The sequence below is a fragment of the Astatotilapia calliptera genome, chromosome 8 (genome assembly GCF_900246225.1).
Source record: "Astatotilapia calliptera chromosome 8, fAstCal1.2, whole genome shotgun sequence".
Taxonomy (NCBI): Eukaryota; Metazoa; Chordata; class Actinopteri; order Cichliformes; family Cichlidae; genus Astatotilapia; species Astatotilapia calliptera.
This window is the reverse complement of record NC_039309.1, coordinates 18,553,974-18,580,533: the sequence shown is the minus strand read 5'-3', so window position 1 is coordinate 18,580,533 and position 26,560 is coordinate 18,553,974. Positions and strand designations below refer to the sequence as shown.

At 44.4% G+C, this 26,560-nt stretch overlaps 1 protein-coding gene across 12 annotated transcripts in view; it reads left to right on the top strand.

Moving 5' to 3' along the window:
- Nucleotides 1-26,560, top strand: part of cacna1g (calcium channel, voltage-dependent, T type, alpha 1G subunit) — a 335,496-nt gene that overhangs the window by 264,238 nt on the left and 44,698 nt on the right. For 7 of the 12 annotated variants that reach the window (XM_026177281.1, XM_026177275.1, XM_026177274.1 and 4 more), the window contains 6 exons: nt 2,244-2,428; nt 13,148-13,274; nt 13,989-14,114; nt 14,249-14,338; nt 14,800-14,992; nt 16,681-16,731. In XM_026177281.1, the coding sequence (XP_026033066.1) occupies nt 2,244-2,428; nt 13,148-13,274; nt 13,989-14,114; nt 14,249-14,338; nt 14,800-14,992; nt 16,681-16,731 (772 nt within the window). Of the gene's footprint in view, nt 1-2,243; nt 2,429-13,147; nt 13,275-13,988; nt 14,115-14,248; nt 14,339-14,799; nt 15,014-16,680; nt 16,732-26,560 lie in introns of all 12 variants that reach the window. The other 5 variants (XM_026177284.1, XM_026177278.1, XM_026177276.1 and 2 more) reach the window with 2 other exon arrangements.

Genomic DNA, 26,560 nt, shown 5'->3' with positions numbered 1-26,560 from the left:
GTGGCACACAAATACGCACACACAGAGCACTGGTTTTATCATCTAATGCTCAGGGAATCTGTGTGTGATGCAAAAATGTAACAGTGGCGAATGGTTAGCATGAAAGATTTTAGCATTTAAAAAATGAAACAACTATGCGTCTACTCTTTTATCTCGTGTTTCAATTATAATACTATAATAAGTCTATTGCCCCATTTCGGAGGGAGTTTTTATTTTATTTAATTTTTTAAAAGCAGCTGAACACGGAGTGGAAGCCTTTCATATTAAAAATAGATTGCATTGTTAAATATTACACATTGTATTTTTACGCCTGTTGACTTCTGACAGATGTTTAGTGTGTAGTTGATGTCCCATGTTGCCCTCAGGTGACTGAGCTGTTAGCAGTTACATGAAATGCAACTGAATTTTTCATCTATACTTTTTCAGTGACTGTATTTAAATATTATATATTATATATTCATCTACTGTACATTTATTTATTTAATGAAAATGAAGCATTGTGTGAGTAAGTAAGTGCTGTGTAACTGTTTCCATAGGAATTCAGGGGGTAAGTAGCAGCCAGAATTAAGTAAGTGGCAGACTAACTGACACGTAGTCAAATGGTCTTGACTAATTGATCATCAGCAAGTGTGAGCACCTCCATAAAACCAGAAGTTTGCACATTGTTTGGCAGTTTGCACATCTGGAGGACTTAGGTCTGTGTGGTCTGTCTGTTTGAAAGGGTTATAAGGCAATTTACAAACAAGTCCATTATTCTACCGTGAGAAACATTATTCACAAGGGGAAACCATTTGAGTCAGCTGCTAATCTTCCTGGGGTAGATGTCCCAGTAAATTCATATCAAGGTTGTGCAATGCTCAGAGAAACTGAAAAAAAACCCTAAAAACTAAAAAGTCACTACATGCTTCAGTTAAATGTTAAAAGTTCATGGAAGACTGAAAAATTATGGCTTGTTTAGAAGGGTTATTAGATGAAAGCCTTTTCACTCTAAAAAGACTATGGCAGCACAGCTGAGGAAAACTGCAGCTGAACAAACCAAAAGATTTCTAGAGCAATGTGTTTTGAACAGATAAGTCCAAAGTGGAAATGTTTGGCCATAATATATAGCAAAAATCAAATATTGGCACAAATGCTTCAGCTCTAAAGCACGGAGGTGGAGGGTGATGATTTGGGCTTGATTCGCAGCAACAGGACATCAACACCTTGCAGCCATTGAGTCGACCATAAACTCCTAGGACTGCCAAAGTATTCTTGGGTCAAATGCGAGGCCATGTGTTTGAGAACGAAAGCTTATAATAACAATAATAATAATAATAATGGATTGCATTTATGTAGCGCTTTTCGAGACCCTCAAAGCGCTTTACAGTTCCACTATTCATTCACTCTCACATTCACACACTGGTGGAGGCAGCTACAGTTGTAGCCACAGCTGCCCTGGGGCAGACTGACAGAAGCGAGGCTGCCGTATCGCGCCATCGGCCCCTCTGGCCAACACCAGTAGGCGGTAGGTGAAGTGTCTTGCCCAAGGACACAACAACCAAGACAGACAGACCTGGGGATCGAACTGGCAACCTTCCGGTTACAAGATGAACTTCCCAAACTTTATCATATAACAGCTGAAAATGTACAAGAGAACAGCTGAAAAAGAAGAGAGTCAAGTGTCGCAATGGCCTTGTCAAGTCCAAATCAAAAACAAAGGCCTCTGTAGCAGCCTTTTTTAATTAATTGTCCGCTATATTGATTAGTATCGACTTATACAAACGATCTTATCACCTCTCATCTTTTCAGTTGGAGTATTGTGAAACTGCATGATGCAAAAACTGTTGTCTTGGCCTAATTTAATAAGTTTGATCTCAGGGAATAATGTTCTGGAATGCATATCGCTTCATCAGCAGAATACGTGATGAGTGAAACCTATGGAAATAGACATGAAGTTTGGAGCGCTTGCAGCTTTTATGATCATCACTGCCACACAAACAGTCACTTCACTAAGTCAATAAGCTGGGCGTATGGGACATTAAGCACCGACTCCTAATAAATAGAACACTGGCTTGATAAACAAATTGCAGCCACAGTGACAAAAATAGATATTAAATTACTGATTCGTGTATCATTTGTCTGCCACTTATATTCATGGTGAATAATTCATTTGAACTAATATCCAAACCAAACTGGCACTCGGCAGTCTAAACTCAGTGCTTTCTGCTTTATAATAACATACTGTTGTCTTCTTTGCTGTCCAGATCGTGTCTATGGGCTTTTTTTTCGGGGACAAGGCGTACCTGAGGAGCAGCTGGAACGTTCTGGACGGGATGCTCGTCATGATTTCTGTTATTGACATCCTGGTGTCTCTCATTTCCCAATCCGAAACCAAGATCCTGGGCATGCTCAGAGTGCTGAGGCTGCTGAGAACTCTGAGACCGCTACGGTAAGTGACTGAACGTCATAGATAACTTCCCCTGGGGATGGTTGTTGTTAGCATTTTATTGATAACAGCATTGACACCAATACTTCTTATCAATTCAATTCAATTTTATTTATATAGCGCCAAATCACAACAAAAGTCGCCTCAAGGCGCTTCAAATACTTCTTATCAATATACGTATTTGCTGATATTCCTGGCCTGCTGTAAAATGAATATGGGTGCTTTTGATGCATTAGCACATTTTTTTCATCTGAGCTTCACAGCAAGCTGGTATGCAGTACTGTACTTCTGGAGCAAGCAGTTGTGGTAAATGCCTTATAGTTGAGAACGTGAACAACCACAGACAATATGCAGTTGTTTATCTGTGGTTGTCAGGACTGTTGACACCAACTTTGTGTTATTTTGACTAACAACAACTCAGACTTACTTTAATGGAGATAATGAGTTTCTGTGTGGTCATGGTACTCTTGAGAGGTTGAGAAAAAGAAGGAAACTGAACTTTAGGTTTGATGTTTATCCAAGAAACTTGTCTGTGAAGGTTTTTAGTCATCCAGCTCATCGTAGTCTAAAGAGTTTGGAAAGAAAGGCATCTGGACTTCTTTAAGTTTCACCGCTCATCTGAGAAGCTTCTAAGAGCAACTGGTGGAGAGTCCCAGATTTAAAGCCCTATGGGAGTGTCGTCAAGAGGGTCATGGACCCCCTATTGATCCTCAACCTAATCACACAAGCCAAGCTGTGTAGGTCACAATCAGCCAAGGTTTTGGGTGAGTTCATTGTGAAACCTAGCCCCACCCTATCATGTGATTTACTGAGGTCAGATGGTCCAGGATGTGGGTGTTAAGGCGTCTGGGAAGGGAACTCAAAACTGGATTACAGATGGCAGACAGTTGGTGTCATAAGCCACCACCTCTGTTCAAAGATGATTGTTCACAGTGGACATAGATGGCTTTTCCACTCCTCTTTCAAACCATCTGTCTTCTCTGTCCAAAATGTGAACGTTGGCATCTTTGAAAGAGTGACCTTTGTCCTTTAGATGCAGATGGAGAGCAGATTGTCCCGTCGAGATGGCTCTTCTATGCTGTGCCATGCGTTTATGAAGTGGCTGTTTGAGAAGCTTTGATAATCTCAACCAGTTGCTCTTAGAACTGAAGAAGCTTCTCGGATGAGAGGTAAAACGTCTTCAAGAAAATGAAAGAAGTCCAGACACTTTTCTTTCCAAGCTCCTTAGATCCTAGAACCTTCTTCACTTTTACAAGCAAAAGGTGGAGAGTCCAATATGTTAAACTCCAAGTGTTTTTTTTTCTATTTAGAGGTCCTGTTGATCATGTGAGCGGAAAGTGTGAAAAAAAGGGTCTACAAGCTCTTGAATCATGGGGCGTATTTCGTTTTTCACAGGACTCTATACAAGTCTGCGAAAACCTCCTTTTTCACATGACAGTATAAAATAATAATAATCAGTAGCTGGTGAGCAATGTTAAAAGACACATATAGGAAAGACTCTTAAATACAGCAAACGTAAAAGTGTTGCAAATCCTTGGTTCAATAGTTCCAGTAGTAAAAACGATATGTTTTCAAGTGTTGTCATAAATAAGTAGGAACAAACTTCCTCTCAGTCTCAGTAAGGAGATGCAAGTGTGTCAGTGTGTGTGTCTATGTGTGTATGCATTTATTTTAGCATGCATTCATGTTAATGTCAGCATGCACACAATTTCACAGTTGTGTTTATTTGAGCGGAAATAATTCAGAAATCACCGATTTGAACATCGTTTTTGTATTTTCCAAATATTTGCACTGCTTTGAGTTTTATCTATTCTGTGTGTGTGTGTGTGTGTGTGTGTGTGTGTGTGTGTGTGTGTGTGTGTGTGTGTGTGTGTGTGCGTGCTTGTACACATGCAGCCTCTTGGATGTCTCATCTCGTGAAGGGGAGCTCTCCAGGCTTTGCCCTCTTTTGAATATTTATCACCATTCTCGGGAAGAGCACAAAAATCAAATATTCATTTTCATCCTGCCAAATTTACCCGCTGAACAGCACTGATCTCTTTCCCCCATCCTTTTGCTTTTTTAACTTTCACCTTTGACATGAAAGTGAAATGTTTTGACGAGACTGCTTTTGCTCTCCTGCGTTCAAAGCGCTACTTTCGTCTTTGACTTCGTTCTGTAATGTTTGGGTTTAATTAAACCGGGTGAATTTCCAGTTAGTTGGCCAGGTTCTGTTTTTTTCATCACTTTTCTGTCACATTACAGCCTTCAGAAGTTACTTGGTTTGGGGTTTGTTTGTAGTGTTTTCTTCATGTTCCTACATGTAGGCATCAGTAGTGTAGTAGCTACAATGCTGTTCTTTTTAAAAGAAACTATGCTCAAAACTGGATTAACCTAATGTCCACATCGTATCTGTGTTAGCAGCGTTTACTAGTACATAACAACAGTTAAGTGTCTGTTATCAGTCACTGTAAAACCTTCTACAACAGCAAAGACTGTTTTAATGCAAACTGAGGATTGTGTGGGTTGAATGAGAAATTGAGGCATAAATATAGTCCCTTTTAAACTATTGTAACAAGTAATTAACTTCTAATCTTTACTAGTTACTGGTTTGTGCATGTTCTGTTTAACGGTTACGGATGCTGCTAAAAAAAAGGCTTAAATAGATATCTCATTAACCCTCTGAGGTCTAAATTATGGCGATGACGCCAATCCTAGCCAGAATTTGCAACTTTTGTTTTTATTAAATTGTTCACTCAAGTCTACTCGATCAGGGACAAAGGAAGTAACCATTCTTACTGACATGCACTAAAAAGTGTTCCATTTATATTTGTGTTGGCTTTTTTCTGTTTGTATGAGTTATCACCAATGACAGCTTAGACAAGGGGTGGGGGAACTCCAGGCCTCAAGGGCCGGTGTCCTGCAGGTTTTAGATGTGTCCTTCATCCAAATGGCCAAAAATTACTGCTCAACATGTCATGAAGTTGCCTGGAGTTCCCCACCCCTGCCTTAGACCTTAGAGGATTCATAAGCAACTTCTTGCAAAGTGCAATCTTGTCAGCAAAACTACTGAGCTGAATTGCACTGATCTTGTTGGTGAAGTGAAGCATGGGCAGATGAAGGACCGAGTGGAATTTGGTGTGGATCCATAATTATTCTCTGCAACAAAAAAAAAAAGGAAAAAGAAGAATCTAAACAGGGAATTGGCTTTTGCATTGACATTGCCATTGGCGCTGACACTGGCATTTGCATTGGCACTGGCTTTGGCAGGGGAATCACTGTGAGTGCCCTTTTAGAAAGCCCGTGATCTTCCTGTGGATAATTCATTATGGATATATGTTTGGGCTTGCAGTCACACTGTGGGATGAATTTGTAACTAATGAAATCCCTCAATGCAAAAAAATCAGTCTTTCTTCAGCCCTGGTGCTGTCTTACTGAAATGGTAATGTGACATTAAAAGTATAAGCTTGCTGTCAAATGAGTGGCTTCCTAATTAAATTTGGTGCAACTGTGACAAACTAAATGCTTGAAGAGATTCACCTGTTTCTAAATGCCGCTGAATCCTCTTTAAGTCTTCCTGTTATACGCCCTGCTTTATTTAATCCTCAGATGACAGCTGAGTTTGTATTAACAGGGCTAGCAACGGTTTTAAAGTCAGATTAGAAAAAAATATGAAACAATTACAAGAGGAAATTGGACCCATTTTGAGTCTGGGGGAAATATTTTTAGGAGCAAAGGGCAACAATTTCCTTCAGGCATGATGTCACCAGTTTGACGGAGATGCAGAATGGCAGGGAACGATGGGCAGATCTAGACTCGATACAAAGAGAGGCAGAAAGCAAAGGAGAGAGAAAAGACAGGAAGAGAAGAAGAGAATAAGAAAGAGCTGAGCTGTGGAGCTTGGTTCTCTTCTCTGCTGAGGCTGCAGATGAATTAAAGGAAAGAAATACCAAAAATCATTTTTAATTTATTAACTTTTAATCCATAAGAAGGAGCGCAGCTTTAAAGGCTATATTAAGCTATAAGTTTGCTGCTCTGGTTTATACGGTATAGTCTGATTATAGTGTACTCTGTACTTAAAACTGTTGCTTGGAAGATGACAACACTGACTTCAGAAGCGAAACAATTATCAGCAAAAAATTGTGCTTCTTGAAGCTAGCTACTACTAAAACTAATACTGAAGTGCTAAAAGCTTAATCCAGCCTCATTGGGAAGATGCAGACGCAGAGCAGTGATGCCTGTAGCTGTGTTGGCACAGATCATTTCAAACATTAACAGGACGTTGTATGGACATCAACATTAGTTGTCAAATCATACTCCCTCACGTGTTTACTAAACAAGCTAACTAGCTAACTTTTCCTCTCTATTTAAGCATAAAAAACAAATCGCATAAGATGCAGGACCACTGATAGCTGCTACATAGTGCAGAAGCTGGATTATTTAGGTTGGGCAGGACCCAGGTGCAGCCATTGGAGACAGAGATAATTAACTAAAAAGCAGTTTTATTGCCAAATCTAGAGGCTCAAAGGAAATACAAAAAACAAAATTAGGTACTAGGAACCGGAAACTAGAAAACATGTAAACTACTAAAAAAAAAGGAACTCGCAGAAAAATTAAAAAAAACACACAGTATGAGCTGACGACGTGACCACGAGCAGAGGGAGACTGAGGACATAATTACAGAAAAACTGAAAAAAAGTCTACAGAGAAACAGATACGGGGACAGCAACAATGGAGACAAGAGATAAACAAACATGAAGACAAGGCTGACTAAACACAGGGGAAGACGATGCACTGAAAACTCTAAGATGACTAAGAACTGAAGGCTAACTGAAGCATACTTTATACACAACGTAAATATAACCATGAAACTATGAATCACACAGAATATTCCAACAAACAAGTCTGGAAACACAGAAAGACCCAGTATCAGGACAATTTAGTGTTATTTGTCTGAGAATGGAATAGAATACAATAGGTTTCGGTGCATTGACTTGCCATCAGATTAATGTGAGATTTCAAGGTGACTTCTTGAAATTACATATTTGGAGAACAGAATAAGCACAAGAAATGTATGAATGGCTGGTAAGATTCTTAATATCAGATTTTAACTTTCAGCCAAAGTAACTGCTGAGTCCTTACTTAGGCTGAAATGACACTAGAGAAAACAGTGGTTGGGTACCATAGTGCAACAAAAAACTATTACTACTTATGATCTTGCATAGCGTTGCCTTTAAAATGGGTTGCTTCAAAGATGGTCATCAGGACTGTGCCCACGTGCTGTCAGCTGCTATGTTCAAAGTGACTTTGATGTGTCAAAACCACAATAAAACAGCAAGAGTCAATTTGCTATCAGTAAGCAATAGAATGGTTGGGCAGTGGCGTCAATTTGGCAACTACATCGAATCAGTTTGTGGATACAGTGATTAACCATGATATATCAGTGAAAATCCAAATCTATTGATGTCTAAAATTCACATGAACCTCACAGATTTGAAACTGAAATTCAGAAAGTCCTCTAGAAGTACTGAGGTAGTTGTTGAAGGTCAGCGGTTTAACTGCAGAATGGTTGGCATGCTTGCTGCTTCAACATGTCTCTGAATACAACAAGAATACAAAGAGTCAGTAACCACATAAGTTGTGTCCCCTAGTTCAGCTAATAGGGGCAGATTGATTCAGACTGAATCAATCGGGATGACAGTGATGTGTCAGTTGGGTTAGGATCCTAAATATTTGGAAACAGGTTGCCTCCAACGCGAGAAACAAGAACAATCACCTTGTGATTGAAAGTTGTTGCCACCTGTAGGTGTTGCATCCTCAAGCTCAAGGTCACCACTTAGGTCTGGTAGCCACAACTACTTGCATTTGGTCACCGACAACAATATGAATAAATAAATGAAAATAATCAATCTCACGGGCAACCACCAATTTCTTCTTAGTCACATGGAGGTTGCTGCTCAGTTCCAGAGTTTTTTTCCTTATTTGTTCCTGTATTAAGACTGTTTTAAGTGCAGAAGCCCAACCCACCAGCTGTTCAAACCTTCTGTTTACAAGGGGCAGCCAATCAGAAGAAAACTGGCTTAAAGGGAAGGGGAAAGGAGCTAAAATGACTTGGTTCCAACAGAAAATCAACTGAATAGCTGCGCCAAGCCCCGGTATGAGACAAATGATTGTTTTCCAATCATGACTCAATGCAAAGCTACTTTAGTCGAGTCCAAAAATAAAATTATGAAGCAGGAAATGAGCACAACAGGGCCCTTTTAAAAATATTTACTAGAACATGTCATTACCATTTTGCCAGTTTGTTAAATAAAAAATTACAGCAACCGCTCAACCAGAATAATGTATGTGTAAAACTTCCAAACTGTAACATTAAATCAGTTAGTCCCCCAAATTCCCCAAACACACCAGAAAACAGGCACGGCTTCATAAAGCTACAGAATTTCCTTCAATATCAGCTTGTTATCACCCCAATTCAACTGTGGCAAACTCACACTCACTGGGTATTTTAATTAAATATGAACTCGTCTGTGTTTTCCCCTCCGGCACCGCGGTGACACATGGGGGTTCACGCAGGCAGCATCAGAGCTGCCGACGCCGATATGAGAAGAAAACTCAATCAACAATCATTCATGTCCTCAGGGCCTAAAAAGCTGTAGCAACTTAGACGACCAAGTTTTAAGGCTACAATACTTAGTTACAATATGCACTTTGCACATCTTAAGTGCGATAAGGTGAAGCGGTTGCTCTAAACTAGCCGTGTACGTTGGATGAGTTTTACTGCAACAGGCGTTACGCAGGAGTCTGTTGCTGTTTCCTCCTCATTAGAGATATTAATGATAGCATTCATTGCACGCGCATGTGTGTTGTGTGCATCTGTGCATGTGACAGAATGATGCATCGGCTTTGTTTAACAGGGAGCACGCACACACCTCTGCAGTCATTCATCAAGCCCACTACCTGAGCTGAGGGCAGTCCTCGGGGAGGTCCCGCGAGTTAACACCCCCCATGTCATCGAGTGGCACTTTTATGTCACCCCACAGCACCTACAGCTCATTGACAATTAAGGTGCAACCTAGAAACCCCTACCCCAAAACCCTCTCCACGTTCATCATTAGTTATAGCCGCCACCGAGCTCCATCGCAGGCAGACCGGAGTGTCGAGGTCAGAGAGAGCCAGCAGGTTGCTTTTATCGATGAATCCCCTGCTGCGGTTGACCTCGATCGGATCAGCCTTTTGAGCACATCCGTCAGTTGATGATGATGTAATTACCTCAATGCTGGTGGCCTAATTGACTTATAACATATAATTACAAGTGCCTAACCCTGCGATGTGATATGTCACTGTCTTTCTTTTGCATTTCCGTAAGCACAATGAGAGATTGGGCTGAAGCGATGATGAGGAACGCCAGCTGGGGGCTGAAAAGGAGAGGAAAATTCACAGAGCTAGGTGGAGTGACAGGCAAAGTTCTGACCAAAAAAAAAGTGAGAAAAAAAGCAAGAAAAGAAGAGCTGCCTCATTTTTTATTCCCTCTGTATTCCTGCAACTCACCAGCCCTCCTCTCCTCCCTCTGTTCCCTATTTCTATCTCTCGGCGTCGCTTAATTACACCCAGTGTTTGCACTGTGGGAGTACGGCTGCCACTTATTGCCCTACTTGTTGTTCCCTTTACTCCGTGTGAGGAATAAGCTGGTGGTGGAAGGAGAGGAAGTGGGAGAGAGAGAGATGGGTGGTGCATGTGTGCAGGTGGTGAGGATCGTGGCACGCTCCTCATTGCTCCTTTGTGCGGTGCAAAACAAGGACACCGCCATGAAATTATGCAGAAGGTAGATCAGACAAAGCAAACTTCTTTCTCTCCTTCTGCTCTCTCCGTTCAGCTTCCCCTCATCCTCCTTTTTGTGCCATATGCAAATAGACATAACGGAGAGAAGCCCACTGCAGCGTGTCCTTCATGTACCGCATCATCAGAGTGTATTGACTTAGAGTGAGAGCCTCGTCTCTCCATAGTTTCTCTCCTTAATAAGCCTTTTCACTTCAGCGTACTTGTTAGAGTTTGGTTTGAAAGGACGTGAAAAGGTACAGAGGCTCGTCTGAGGTGTTCATATGCGACTCAGCAGTGTGCGGGAACTACAGCAAACTGGTCAAAAATGTTCAATTATTCAGGCTACTCAACACACAACCACTTGAATAGGTCGGTTATGTGTATTTCAAAATAGACGTGTCTTTTCAGAGATCTGAACGTTATGAGTTGTCTGTCCTTCCATGGTAAATGGACTTTTCTTCTACTTGAAGGGTGCACCCTACTCTCTGCCTATTACAGGTGGGATAGGTTCCAGCCCTGCCTCGTGACCCTGAATTAGATTATTGGAAGAAAATGGTTGGATGGTGCTTGGAAGTGTTATTTACACTTAGTTAAGTTTTAAAAAGTTGAAAAGAACTAAGCTAATATTATGCAAGTAACTTAACGTCTTTTCTTCGGCTGAACGTCTAATATTTACTAAATACTGAGGGCTAAACTGTTTCCCCACAGTCCATCTCTCTCCTGGCACTAGCAGCAGCAGTGTGTCTAAAGCACTGCGCAGTTAGAGCTGAAGCTACATGACACACAGCTGCCACACAGCATGCAGTATTGTTGGGTGGATGCTAGTCTGTTAACTCCTGAAAGCAATGACTCTTAACAACTTTTCTGGTGGAAACCAAGCATTGCTCTGTGTCCTATTCAGTTTAGTAAAACTGTAGTAAAAAGTTAATAAAGTCACTTGGTAAATTTAAGTAGGTAAATGGAATAAGTTTAATCAAATGCTTTAAAATCCACCATGAAAAGAAATATGAGTAAAACCTGGACGTCATTTGGTCTTTTTTTTTTTTTTTTTTTTTTTTTTACCAGAAATGACTACAGACTGAAACTGGACTTTGATCAGTGTCATTGCCAAGGGACTGAATGCAAACATGCTGTCAAAGAACAGGAGAATGACTCCCTGGAGACATTCACAGTTGCACTCCTTGAGTACTAGTGCCCTCTATAGGCCAGATGTGGAGCCTCAGCCTATTATGGCAGTGAGTCAAACACATTGGAGCCACTTTGGTCCTGAGCACATTACAGTATTTTGGACTCTCACAGAGACTGAACCACTAAATATTAAGACCAAATGTGAACAGGACCTGGGGTGTTCTTTTGAAGATGGTGAGTGGAAACCACAATGTGAGGGAGCACTACCAGCCACCACAAGGTTTTTCACTTTTAACAACAGTGTCTATTTACACCAGAAAGACACCAAAGACAAATAAATCAATTTCAAATTTTTGCCCTAGATGCAAAGTTATAGCCAATAACATGTAAAAATTCAAACATTGCAAAGAGATTCTTAAAGAGATTCTCAGATTTGAGATCCCTCGCTCTGCTAGATTAACCTTTTTTAGACAACACGTCCCATTTCCTGTTTGCCTAAAGAAAGAATCTGCTGTGAATACTGGCAATAAATATGTCTACGCTGATTAAAGCAATCTCCTCTGACATGTTTTGAGGCTGTGACATCGATTGGTTTCTGTACTCACATGTTGAAGCTTCAACATTTGGTTGTTGCCATGTTTGTTTATTTGCATCCAGACGCAGCCATGTTTAGACTACAGTGTGGAGCACAAAGGTGCTAATGCAAACAAGTTTCTTTAGCATGCTATAGCCATAATCTTTATAGTTGTAACTCACAGATATACTGTTTAACTCGGTGAAAATGAAGCACAAGCCTGCTGGGTAGTCTTTAATACAAATCATGCCTTCTTATTTTGTCAGATTAGAAATATACTCCAAGAGGCGCTGATAATAGAAAACGAATGGAGAAGTTCAGTTTAGTGAAGTAGCTGAGGTTAAGCCTTATACCACATCTAATAGCTACACCTGTCTTCCCTAACTTTAGACCAAATGGCACATACACACACAAATGGTTGAAACATTCAATAAACAAATAGTTAAAATAGCAAAAAGCAGTGAAGTGCAGGCAGGAAAAAAAGGGCAGCCACTGACTTGTAATTCTCTGATCAGGGCTATTGATCACTGCGACCTTGGTCAGTCTTGGCTCCTTATTATCTCATGTCTTCTCTTAATGTGCTATCGACTGTTCTATCACTCAATTGTCAGCCTGGAGAAAAACATACAGTGTAGACAAAGACAAATAGACAGTGGCAGAGAAGATTATCGCCTCAGCGGCTTTGGCTGCTGAGAAACTGTGTGGCAGTTTGTTTTTTAATCACCTGATCACCTCATATGTTTAGTGCTTGCTTGAAGAGAAAGCCCGTGCAGGCGAGCGCGTTACCCGTTAGGTTCCGTGTAGTATCTGTGTATTGAGTTTCTCCCTGTCAGAGAAGCACAGCTGCTGTGCAGTGCAGTGCCAGGTGCCCTGCTGGTGCTAATGAACCATCCTCATCAGTCCAGTAGCTTAATTAGAAGACTCTGTTTCTTTGACTGCAATAAGCAAAGAGATGTGTTTTTAAAGAAAAGAAAAGAGGGAGCAAATGAGAGACACAGCAAATAAACAAACTGCGATGGAGGGAGGGGCTGCGTGCGTGTCTAAAAGTGCCTGAAGTGAAGGCCTGGGGGGTAGGGGGCATGATGAGGTTGCGGGTTGGATCGCTGCAGGCATCCATTCTCCATCTGGTGTGAGCTGCACAGTAACTGACCTAAGAGTGTCCTGCACAAACCCCCACACACACATAGTGCACTAATGCCTCATTGTGTGCCATGTTCCAGCGTGATCAGCAGAGCCCCGGGCCTGAAGCTGGTGGTAGAGACCCTGATGTCGTCCCTGAAGCCCATCGGCAACATCGTGGTCATCTGCTGTGCCTTCTTCATTATCTTTGGCATCCTGGGAGTACAGGTGAGAGGGGAGGGGGAAATGGAGAGTATACGCACAGACCTAATGAGAAGACTCTGTAAGCCTGCTTGAGCAATTTGACATGTGATTGAATGCTCGCGCAGGTCTCCACCCTCTCCCGAACCACCTTGGGTGTATGTACATCTGGAAGGGCTATCAGAAAAACAGCTATTTTTTTATGCACTGTCCGACTTATAACTCATAGGCCTGGACGCTTATGTATGCTTATGTGGCCGCAATGAGTTTTCATGGCTAACAGCCCAAGGATCAATCCATACCAACAAGCTCTGTGGCCTTGGTGTAGTTCCAACTCCTGTTTGTCTGCCATCAGGACATTAATGTCCTTTAACCATCTGTCCAAGTAAAGTAAGGTCATAAAGGGTTAATGGCTGTTATGACACCATGAGGCAGCAGTTGGAATATTCACTCATGAAGTGCAGAATTCAACCTCCAGTGTTCCCAACGCTACCGATCCATATGTTGTCGCTCAGTGTCGATGTGCTTTTGGAGCTTTTTATAGCTTCAGTAAAGAGCATACACACTTTGCAAAGTCCCATATCACCCTAAATCGTGTAATATGAAACACATACTCTCAGGGTTGAACTAAAGCTTTCAAAACCTGGAGTCCAATCACAGCAGGGTCACCTATAAGCCATACAAACTTAACAGTGTTTTTGTGGTGGTTCAAATGTATGTGTGTGTGTGTTTTCTCCTCAGCTTTTCAAGGGAAAATTCTTCATTTGTCAAGGAGAGGATGTAAGGAACATCACCAATAAGTCAGACTGCTTGCAAGCCAGCAATAAGTGGGTCAGACACAAGTACAACTTTGACAACCTAGGACAAGTAAGACATTCGAAATGTCAAGATTCCTGATGGACAGATGCATGAATAAAAAAAACTGATGATGCTGATCACGTTTTTCAACGATTTTTAACTTTAGTCCGTGTTTACGTTTCAACCCTGTCATCCTTTCTCAGGCCTTGATGTCTCTCTTTGTGCTGGCGTCAAAAGATGGATGGGTCGACATTATGTACGATGGGCTTGATGCTGTGGGAGTTGACCAACAGGTAAATGTTAAATTGCGCACACAAAATGTTGGCAAGTCCCTTGGCTGTTCAATATAATTTCTGGATTTCGTCTAATACAGCCGTACCTGGCAGGCAGTCATTACTTAGAATGAGTGATGAAGACTTCTTAATGTAAAAAAAAAAATCCTCCACATAGAGCTAAAAGAAGATTGATGTTTCCGTCTGCAGCAAGAGCCCTGCACAGAACAGAGCAGGCAGCAATGACAATAGAATAAGACACTGAAGACGTCAGATACAGTATGAAAGGAGGAGGTTGCAAAGCAGGTTGCAGCTACAAAGCACTTGTGAGTAAGGTAAAGCAGCTTTGCTAGTTCGATTACCTGGGCCATCAGCTGACGTGGGCGGGCATCAACATCAGCTGATCTAACCTGATTGTGTCTGACCCGGGTTTGCAGCCAGCCTGAATTAACGTCCTTCCTGATTTTTCTGTTGTTTTTCAGCCTATAATGAACTACAACCCATGGATGTTGCTCTACTTCATCTCCTTCCTCCTGATCGTCGCCTTCTTCGTGCTCAACATGTTTGTAGGCGTGGTGGTGGAGAACTTCCATAAATGCCGGCGCCACCAGGAGGCCGAGGAGGCCAAACGCAGGGAGGAGAAGAGACTGAAACGCATGGAGAAAAAGAGACGGAGTAAGGAGAAGGAGCTGGCTGGTCGGTAGTCTTTCCACATCTTTCTGAGTCCTGCTTGATTCGAGCTTGAGCCTTTTTTTTTCCTTTTTGCTTTTTAATTTGATTTGGCCGAATACGGAAAAACGCAATTAGTGAGCTAGTATCAAATATAGTTGCTACTCTGCGGTAGAACTCCCTTTCCTTCGACCATCCTCTTTCCCTTTTACCGTGAGTAAAATGGAAAGAATTCTTAACCCAGTCTGGTGGTCACCTGCTCTGGCTCTGTTGAGTCTGCTGCAGGCTGTGGAGGCTTTTCTTCGACCCCAGCAATAATTAATCAAGCTGGATGTTAAGAAAAGCTCCCACAATCGGCAGGCTCGCAGAATTAGGACTGATGACCGCTGGAGTTAGCCGCCACCCTTTCCCTCCTCCCTTAACTTGCCTGGTCTACCGTAGACACCGTGCTTGGGATGGCCCCTTGGAGCATGCCCAGTGAGTGCTGACAGATGGGGCTTGCATGGTGGTGGGTATACAGAGCTAGAGGGAGGGGGAGTCAATGATTTCATCACCGTGGCCCGAAAAGGAGATGACCCCCCCTCCCTTCCTCTCTTCTGCATGCGGTTTAGTACAGCCGGAGGAGCAGGGATAGACCAAAATCTGGAAGAAAAGGAGGAAGAGTTTCAGCTGTAGCTTGTGAGATTTGCGAAGGAGTTAGAGCTAATTTCACGCCTGTCCCACCCTCACCTCCGGCTGTATAGGAGTTGATGACAAACTGCTTTTTTTTTTTTTTTTTTTTTTACCTATTTTAATACTTTCCACTGCCTCCTACACCCCACAAAACAGTGCTAGCTTCTGCTAGCATTACCCTTCTTGGGAATTTGAGGCCTATACTCATGCCTGTACAGTATTTTGCCGAATCTATTCCAAAGGCACTTTTTTATATATATGTCTATATTTTGTACAAGGAGCAGTGGACACTTTTTTTTTTAAGCCAAAAGGCAAAAAACCCAAACCTTTTCATTTCTTTTATATATATATAATTTTATTTGATAACCGGAATGTTTCCGTCGAGCTCTTGAGAAATACAGATGGAAATTGATCTTGCTTTTACAGGAGGTGTCCGCCAAGGCTATCACATCCAATCAAGAAACTCACCCCCGACCCTGTCACACACAGTCTACGTGTACACACAGTATATGTCAAGAGGCCCTTTTAACTCGTCTTCTTCTACATCTCTGAGTTTCTTTCCCTGCTTTTTTTTTCTCCTTCTCTGATTTTTTTTCATTGAAACGGTTCTCTTCTTAATTTCTGGCTCAGTATTTTTTGCCAGGATGCTTTTTTGTTTTGGTCTTTAGGGTGGCTAAAGGGCAGTTGATTCCTTAGTAAAACGGCAATACGAAAATGAAAAGTTGCTCATAACAGTTGCAGTTGTAACTCGACAATTTGTAAAGCGGGTGTTTTTGAAACCTTTGGTTTGTGACATGTGAACGTTTTTCATCCAAAGAACTGGACTCAGAATCTCTGGAAAGACGAAAATAACCATAGGCACACAAACCAGCTTAACCTTTCATCGCTACCTTCTAAGCCTTACTCCATCCCTCTTTCCCTCTTTCTATCTCTTTGACTCTCTTCTGTCTCTAACTTTCAGCCATCTTTCCTTTCTCGCTTTCTTCGGCCTCTGCCTGACTAACATGCTCTCATTCCTCTAGATTTATTGGTTCCGGGGGTGAGTTGGGCCCTCTCTGACGGCACACTGAAAGGTACAGAGTTTCCAGCATGTTCTGTGTGTCCCTTTTTAAAACCCCACACCGCCACCGACCACGACCACCCATTAACGGTGGCTAGGGTTAATAAGTTCAATGATCACGGGAGGTAGGGCCCCATCTTGCGTCCCCGCCCCCCTGCCTCTCTCCCATCAGCTCTCAGTCCGCTGGACATGCTGTTACCTGTTTTCTCTGTCGTGCCTTTGTCTTTCACAGCTCTTCCACACCGCTCGTGATCCATCCACTGTTCACAGCACCGCACCGCTGCTGCTGCACCACCAACACCACAAGAAAGGAAGACTTTGGTGTAAAATTTAATTAGTAGGGAAACTCAGGTGGCGAGAGGGAGAGAAGGGAAAAAGATGTTTCCACATAAGAATTCCAGAGTTTCCTTTAGTGTTTTCCAGACAGACGTGGTGTAATTCTCTCAGTATATGCTTATGATGCTCTTTTCTTTTAGTTACAATAATATTTTTTCTCAGCACCAAAGCCATTTTGTCATTTGAAAGCGTGGTGACATTTTTAGAAAAAAGTGTTGCAAACTGAGAACATAAATGTTGTAATGGGCATAGAAGTATACTTTAGCATAGCTGTGCTTTAAGCTAACTCTTATTGTCAGCATGCTAACATACGTAGATTCGATAAACGCAGTATTTGACATTTATATTATTTAGTTTACTGTTTGATTGAAACACAAACCTCAAGGTGGTACTGGAGGAAACTTCTCGACATCACTATAGTAAACAAACGTTAACATAGAAGTTTAAGTAAGTAAAATTGAGCTGTCGGTGGCTCTGGACGAAAAGTCGCTACCACACTCGCTAGTCATTCATCATCTTTGATTCAAACAAGACTGTAAACACTTTGTTCGATATTTCACTCTGAATGAAAGTGATCAGCTGGTAAGTGGAGTCATGAAGTTAGTAAAACCAGCCAAGAATCTATAAGCAGCTCTACTTTGACTTTGAGATCTCAGCAATCTTTTGTTTTCTTGGTTTAGTGCAGCTAAACTCAGATAAGCGTAGCGTGACAGATGCTTACTTTGATGACACCAGCATTATGTAGGAGTAGGTCACGGATAATAGGTACTGATTTGTAAATAACTGGACATGTGTCACGGCGAGATGTGCCGGTGTGTTTGTTAGAGCGGACCCGAAAGCAGACACTGGAGGAAGGAGCTGGTTTGCAAACAGAAGGCGAGCCTTTATTTCAGCTGAAAACATGAAACTATGAAACACCAAGAATAACTATGAGAAACTATAACTGACTATGATAACAAAAGGTAAAACTATGAGTATGACTCAGACTGTGACTGGGACTAGATGATATGAGGGAAATTGGCAGACGTCCCGACAATGAACAGTAAGAGACACATGACTTAAATACACACATGAGGTGATCAGGGGAAGTGGAGACACAGCTGACTAGGATGAACATAATGATGCACAGGAAATGTAAACTAAAACACAAAGACATGGAAACTGGACTTTCAAAATAAACAGGAAAACATGACAAGACACAGGCATGACAGCATTAACCAGGCAGACCAGAAACATGACAGATAAGACACAATAAACCACAAGGGGAACTGTAACACATGGGAAGATGACCCAAAGGAGACCTGCTAAACAATGAATAACTACAACTAAGGAACCCAGGATCTAAAAGTACTAACTATAAACAATGAATATCAAAATACAAGAAAACACAAAGCGCTGGGTCATACGACCCCGGACTGTGACAACATGAATAACTTGAGCTTGATATAATATATCAACAGTATATTTCTAACTAGGCAGCTCATTCTCTTTCTCTTCATACTTTATTTAAAGATAGAACACATTTTGGGGTCGACTTGAAAGAAAGGTAGATGTGAAATGTAAAAGTGAGGTCAGAGGTCAAATGTGACCTGATCTTAGCTGTAAACTATAATGTGATGTTAAGAATCCCCATATACCAGATCTTTTCCTACATTTTGCCAATACAAACAAAGGCAGCTGGATTTTAAGCAGAATTTTAAAGATAAAAGACATTTTAATGAAGGTTTGACCTAATTTGACCTTGAGGAGAGGTCATATATCATTCCCTGTATGCCTATATATTGTCAATACTGTCATGGTCCTGGGTCATTTTGGCCCAGCGTTTTGTGTTTCCTTGAAGTTCATTTTTGTGCTTTGTGTTTATTCTGATTTTGTATTGGTTTAGGGTTGAACCTGTAGTTTGGTGTGTGTATTCAGCCCTACCTGTGTCTGTCCTTGGTGCTCTGTTCATGTCCCTGTGTTGTGTTGTAAATCAGTCTGTGTGTTCCTGCTTTACTTTGAAGGCTCATGTTCTGGATTTCCTATTCTATTTTGAAGGTCTGTGTCTGTTGTCATTGTGTTCAGCTTGTGTCCTCCGGTCCTCATGTGTATTAGGTTCAGCTGTTCTTCCCTCCTGTGTGTGATTACCTGATTACCTTGTGTGTGTATATTTAGTGGGTGTCGGTCTGTGTTCATTGTCGGCTCGTCTGCGTTCTATGGTGTTCCTGTCTCTGCGTCTCTCTGCCCCGCACCCCTTTTGTATGGTCTCAGGTTTGTCATTTAGTTCTCCCAGTTTAGGTTTCTTCAGTTGTTTTGTCATGCCTCACTGCCTGTTTCTGCCATTGTCACTTTGTAAATAAACATCACTCGTATCATCAGTCACTGCTGCATTTTGGGTCCTCCCTTTCCTCCACACCACACGGCTCATTCCGCCAGCCGTGACAGTACGAGCCGACCAAACATGGACCCAGCGGCATCCGCACCTCCCGAGGAGCTTCGGGAGGAACTAATTGACTCTGTTTCCAGGTTGGTTAACCTATGGCTCGAGCATGAGGGGGAAGAGTGTCTCCGCGCTGTAGAAGCCAGGCTACAGCAGCTCATCTCTGCTCACTCCTGGCTGCTGGACTCTCTTCACCCGCTCGCACAGGACTTCATACTCAACGAACTGCACCTTCACCCACCAGCCGCTACCGCTTCCCAATTCAGCCCGGCGGCGAAGATTTTGCCCGGCCCGCCGGAGGTTTTGCCCCGCCCGCCGGAGGTTTTGCCCCGCCCGCCGGAGGTTTTGCCCGGGAGGAAGCGACGATCGCGCCGTCGGCGCATCACCCCACAGCCGAAGACTAGGACTTTGGAACTGCCAGCTGTGGTGAGTGAAAAGGACCCTTTTTCTGTTTTGGACTGTGTGTCTGTTTATTCCGGGGCTGTGTTTTTTGAGTCGGCTGCCCTGCCGGTAGCTCAGTTAGCTGCCCAGCAGCCACTAGCTCAGTTAGCCACTCAACCGTCACCCCCATTACAGTCACAGCCAGACCTATTAGACACTTGGTTACAATCCATAGCTCAGTCAATAGCTCAGTTGACAAGAGACTCATCCGCCTTATTATCACCTATTCAGCCATCGTCGTCACCAACTCCTCCGGCACAACAAGTTAAGTCCATCCAACCCGGAAAGAACTATTTTTCACCTGTTCATGTCAAGCAGAGAGACACACCACATAATATTGTAATCAGTCCTCAAAAGCTGGCCAGCCCAGAGACTGTGACGCACTCCAGGGCCTACCCAGAGGCTGGGTTCCAGCCCCTGGCCGACTCTGGACCCCTGGAGGTTAAGAAGCCAGCTGAGGACTGCATCCGGCTGTCGCTGCCTGAGCTGAGTCAATGCTCCGTGCAGCTGCAGTCTGCCTTGTGTTTGCCAGAGGCCCGTGCGCCTGCTGGTTCTGACCCGTTCCTGCCAGAGGCCCGTGCGCCTGCTGGTTCTGAACTGTGCCTGCCAGAGGCCCGTGCGCCTGCTGGTTCTGAACTGTGCCTGCCAGAGGCCCGCGCGCCTACTGGTTCTGACCTGTATGTTCCAGGGGCCCCGGTGCCCACTGGTCCAGAGACTGTTTTCGCTGGGGGGCCCGAGGAGCCCGTCCAGCCCCCTGCTGCAACATCATCATCATCTGCCTCGCCTGGCCCGGCTGCAACATCATCATCTGCCTCGCCTGGCCCGGCTGCAGCATCGTCATCTGCCTCGCCTGGCCCGGCTTCAGCATCGTCATCTGCCTCGCCTGGTCCAGCCTCCGCTTCTGCTTCAGCCTCGCCTGGTCCAGCCTCCTTCCTCGTCAGCTGGGGGGCCCGAGGAGCCCGTCCAGCCTCCTTCCTCGTCAGCTGGGGGGCCCGAGGAGCCCGTCCAGCCTCCTTCCTCGTCAGCTGGGGGGCCCGAGGAGCCCGTCCAGCCTTTTGCATCATCAGCTGGGGGGCCCGAGGAGCCCATCCAGCCTCCTTCCTCGTAAGCTGGGGGGCCCGAGGAGCCCGTCCAGCCTCCTTCCTCGTCAGCTGGAGGGCCCGAGGAGCCCGTCCAGCCTTTTGCATCATCAGCTGGGGGGCCCGAGGAGCCCATCCAGCCTCCTTCCTCGTCAGCTGGGGGGCCCGAGGAGCCCGTCCAGCCTCCTTCCTCGTCAGCTGGAGGGCCCGAGGAGCCCGTCCAGCCTTTTGCATCATCAGCTGGGGGGCCCGAGGAGCCCATCCAGCCTCCTTCCTCGTCAGCTGGGGGGCCTGAGGAGCCCGTCCAGCCTCCTTCCTCGTAAGCTGGGGGGCCCGAGGAGCCCATCCAGCCTCCTTCCTCGTCAGCTGGAGGGCCCGAGGAGCCCGTCCAGCCTTTTGCATCATCAGCTGGGGGGGCCCGAGGAGCCCATCCAGCCTCCTTCCTCGTCAGCTGGGGGGCCCGAGGAGCCCGTCCAGCCTCCTTCCTCGTCAGCTGGAGGGCCCGAGGAGCCCGTCCAGCCTTTTGCATCATCAGCTGGGGGGCCCGAGGAGCCCGTCCAGCCTCCTTCCTCGTCAGCTGGGGGGCCCGAGGAGCCCATCCAGCCTCCTTCCTCGTCAGCTGGGGGGCCCGAGGAGCCCATCCAGCCACCAGCTGCTCCACCAGCAGCCTCACCCATGCTTGCAGCAGCAGTTTCATCCATGCCGCCACCTGCTTCAGCGCCTCCGTCTGCATCCTCCACGCCGTCGCCTGGTCCGGATTCAGCCTCCTCAGCGTCGCCTGGTCCAGCGCATGCTTCGGCTTCATCCGCTTCACCTGGTCCAGCCTCCGTGTCTTCATCCTCGCCTGGTCCAGCCTCCGTGTCTTCATCCTCGTCTGGTCCAGCCTCCGTGTCTTCATCCTCGTCTGGTCCAGCTCCCGTATCACCTGCGGTGGCCTCCTCTTCAGCTTCAGTATCAGCTGCTTTGCCTGGTCCAGCTTCAGCATCCTCATCAGCTGCTTTGCCTGGTCCAGCTTCAGCATCCTCATCAGCTGCTGCCTCGCCTGGTCCGGCCTCTGCTTCTGCTTCAGCCTCGCCTGGTCCGGCCTCCGCATCCTCATCATCCTCATCAGCCTCGTCTGGTCCAGCCTCAGCTTCCTCGTCATCCTCATCAGCCTCGTCTGGTCCAGCCTCAGCTTCCGCCTCGTCTGGTCCAGCCTCAGCTTCCGCCTTGTCTGGTCCAGCCTCAGCTTGCGCCTCGCCTGGGGCTGCAGGGGCCACGCAGCCTTCAGGTCCCCTACTACCACCTCCACATCTTCGGTCATCTGCCAGGCCGCTTGTTGGGCATCTCCGCCACCGTGGACGCCCTCCTGAACGCCCTCCTGAACGCCGCCACTGCCTTCCGCGTGGCCAGCCTCCGGACTTGTTTCCACGCCGCCGTCGCCGTCCGCACGGTCGGCCCCCAGAACTGTTTCCACGCCGCCATTGCCGCCCGCACGGTCGGCCCCCAGAACTGTTTGCCCGTCGCCGCCGTTGCCGTGTGCACGGTCGGTCCCCAGAACTGTTTGCCCGTCGCCGCCGTTGCCGTGTGCACGGTCAGCCCCCAGAACTGTTTGCCCGTCGCCGCCGTTGCTGTGTGCACGGTCGGCCCCCTGAACTGCCTCCACTCCGCCACCGCTGCCTTCCGCTCGGTCGGCTTTTGGATCTGTGTCAGCCTCCGGGCCGGCCTCCTGAACTGTGTTTTGTCCTTGTGCTCCAGCATGTGTGTTTGTTTTGGACAGGTCACTTGGTTCGCTGGGGCTTGTTTTTGTTCAGTGTTGGTCCCTCCGTCCTGGGCCCCCGCCGCCCGCCCTGGGTTGGTCATCTGTTTTTGTTTTGGGCTGTCTGGAGTCAGCCCTTGGAGGGGGGGTACTGTCATGGTCCTGGGTCATTTTGGCCCAGCGTTTTGTGTTTCCTTGAAGTTCATTTTTGTGCTTTGTGTTTATTCTGATTTTGTATTGGTTTAGGGTTGAACCTGTAGTTTGGTGTGTGTATTCAGCCCTACCTGTGTCTGTCCTTGGTGCTCTGTTCATGTCCCCGTGTTGTGTTGTAAATCAGTCTGTGTGTTCCTGCTTTACTTTGAAGGCTCATGTTCTGGATTTCCTATTCTATTTTGAAGGTCTGTGTCTGTTGTCATTGTGTTCAGCTTGTGTCCTCCGGTCCTCATGTGTATTAGGTTCAGCTGTTCTTCCCTCCTGTGTGTGATTACCTGATTACCTTGTGTGTGTATATTTAGTGGGTGTCGGTCTGTGTTCATTGTCGGCTCGTCTGCGTTCTATGATGTTCCTGTCTCTGCGTCTCTCTGCCCCGCACCCCTTTTGTATGGTCTCAGGTTTGTCATTTAGTTCTCCCAGTTTAGGTTTCTTCAGTTGTTTTGTCATGCCTCACTGCCTGTTTCTGCCATTGTCACTTTGTAAATAAACATCACTCGTATCATCAGTCACTGCTGCATTTTGGGTCCTCCCTTTCCTCCACACCACACGGCTCATTCCGCCAGCCGTGACACAATACAAACAATGGCAGTAAGAAAAATAGTTTTAAATAGCTCTGTGCAACATTTCTATTACTTTGACTTTCAAATCAGCCTACTGAATTTAGTGAAGCCCTGCAAGGGACGTTGGAGAAAGAAGAAAAAAAAAAAAAAAGATGGACTTTTGCGAGATGTCCCTTGCAGGGCTCCGTAGTAAGCACATCAAATAAACAGGGCATGAAGTTTTCTAATCTTGATGTTTAATAAAAAAGTCTTTTAATTTTCTCAGTTTCCCCCGCTGGTATCAAAACCTGCACTGAGTATTTCAGCATCAAGTTTGAAATTCTAGTACCGCAAGCTGCGACAACACTAGATGATAATACCGATCCTTTTTTGTTTTACACCGTTTACCATTTAGTAACAAGTTCTGGCAAACCTATTCGGTACTGACCAAAAAAGTTACTGACCTATCAAAACCAATAGGAAAGAAGCTAAAGACCAGTTTTGATTACTCAGAACTATTCGTTAAACTTTAATAATGTGTTGGATTTCTCTCTCTTGCGTTGTGTCTTGTAACTTCAGCTCACTGCTGTCACTATAGATTGGTACCAAAAAGGTACAGGTAAAATTATCTATTAAGGCTTACCAGCCTCTATTAAAAGGCCACAGAGATTCAATCAAGAAATTCCTGTTATTTGGTCCCTGAATCTTTGCTTAGTTTAGAAATCTTCATTTAGGACATCCAGAATCAGAATGTGTAGATGTTGCTATATTATTAAACTGAAATCAGCTCCAGCTTGTTTCGCTCAAGGGTTTAAACTGTTCCTTTGGTCTATTTCTACTTCATCACGTGTGCATCGTTATTAAATCATGATCTCAAATAGAATAAAAGAATATCCGATTCACTAGGAAACACTGTGTGCAAAGGTCGCATCGGTATGAGTTGTGATTAGCTGAGACCACAGCAGGTTTGTTCACAGCAGCTGCCTCTTGTTGGGCATAAAAGGTCATCCTGGGGCGGTGTGACCACTGCCTGAATTGTCACAAGTAGTTTCCATGGAAATCTGCTAAAGGTATTGTTATGAAAGATGGAAGCTCGTGAATGAGAGTTTGTGTGAGTAGGCTTAGCTATATCCCGATGGTCCCATCATCGCCTCGGTTTACTTACAGCAGGTAAGCTGGAGTGGTGTCTGTTAATTTGCGGCACGTTCCTGGAAGGTAGACCCGGCTGTGTTGCTTCATATTCTTGTGTGCATATGAGTGTGTCGGGGAGCAGATGGCTGCAAAACAGGTTGTGAAATATGCAGGAGCAGCTATCTCATCCTCAAATCCCCCCCCCCCCCCCCCCTTCCCTCCTCTCAGTGTGGATGAATGTCTGACCCCCACAGCCTCTCTGTTGATCCTTTTTTGCCTCAGTGTCTTGTAACATTTAGGTAGTTTTACCCAAAAGGTAATTACAGTACTGACACAAACACAAAAGTCCCACAGAAAAACTGCGTATGTGTATTTGAGGTGTCCTGCACACTCCACACTGAGGTGCATTAAGATTTCCACTGATGATGCAGGGAGGAGGAGAAGATATGTACGTGGGTGGAGGAGGTGGCAGAGATACACAAACACTGTATCAGGCTGTAATAATGCAGTGATGTAAGCACAGACAGGTGCACGCTGAAGAAGAAGTGGCGATGCATTGTGACATGCAGAGAGCGAGCGCAGAAACACCTAAGGCTAAATTTGAAACTCTGCCCTGTTGTTGGAGTTGACTTGTTGTGTTGAGTCACAGTCAGCTGGCTGTGGCAGACACATCAAGTGAAGCTACAGTGCACTGCATGGTGTATGCAGCAAATTGTAAATATAGCTGCGTGCTGCTTCCTCCCTCTCGAGGAGCTACCACAGTGATAGCGTTCTGGATCTTTTGACACACAGCGGCTTGCATCAGGGTAATGATGCTCTTAGTGTTGATGCCTGAGTCTATAGGCTGTTGGCTGTGATTATGCAGCCATAGTATTAAATGTAGTCAGAGTTACTCTATAAAAAACTCTATAATGTCTTTTACAGTAACAATTTGAAGCTTGTGGACCTGAGAAGAAAGGCCCAAGTTCCCAGACCCCATCGTGTTGTCAAATTAGTGTAGAAAGTCTAAAACTGAGAGGAATTCTACTTTCAAAAAATTGTAGGGTTGCAAAGGAAATCAGCATAATTTCACTGCACTGCTTGGTTAATTCTGCAGATCTGCTCGTTATCTGTATTCCATACTTCGAAGTAGCCAGCTACATTACCACTGTACATATTATAGAGCTACCAAAAATACTGCTGTAATACAGTTGTATACATGTATATTTTATACAGAGGAACCAAAACGCTACCTTCTTATACTGCACAGAAGTTGTAAGGAAGCGGTCAAACCAAATCATAGAGTTACAAAGTAAAAGCTAAACAATTAGAACAGAAACTATGAAACAAAGCCCAAGACATTCGCTTCCTCTTAGATGAAGTTTGATGACGTTTTTATTAGGGGTGCAACGATACACAAAATTCACGGTTCGGTTCGGTTCGATACTTTGGTGTCACGGTTTGATATTTTTTGATACAAAAAAATGTTCATGCTTTTTTAATTTGTCATTTATTAAAATTATAAATATATATTTTAACTCAAAATGTACAGTTTTTAAATGTAATGTTGCTGAAACAACAAAATAATAGTAAAAAATAAATCTATCTGATCGAGAAATCACTCATCTTTGGAAAAGAGAGTTTATTACAGAGAAATGTCTCTTTCCAAAATAAAAGCTATATAATACGCTTCTTCTGGGCTATATTCTCAGCAGCATATTAAACATATCAGGTCCCCATAAGGAGAATCATGTGCTAACGGCTGTCTAAATGACTCGGGTAAAGTTTGTAGCATGCGTGCTTGTTGTTTTTGTTTGCTTCCACTTGTCTCTGCACTAGGATGATGTCGGCGTAAATGTGCAGTCACATTTGTTGTGTTTCCATTAGTGCTGTCAGGTTAATCTCGTTAAAATGACATTAACGCCACAACACGGCAAATCTCTGTTAACGAGCTAACTGCACTAACA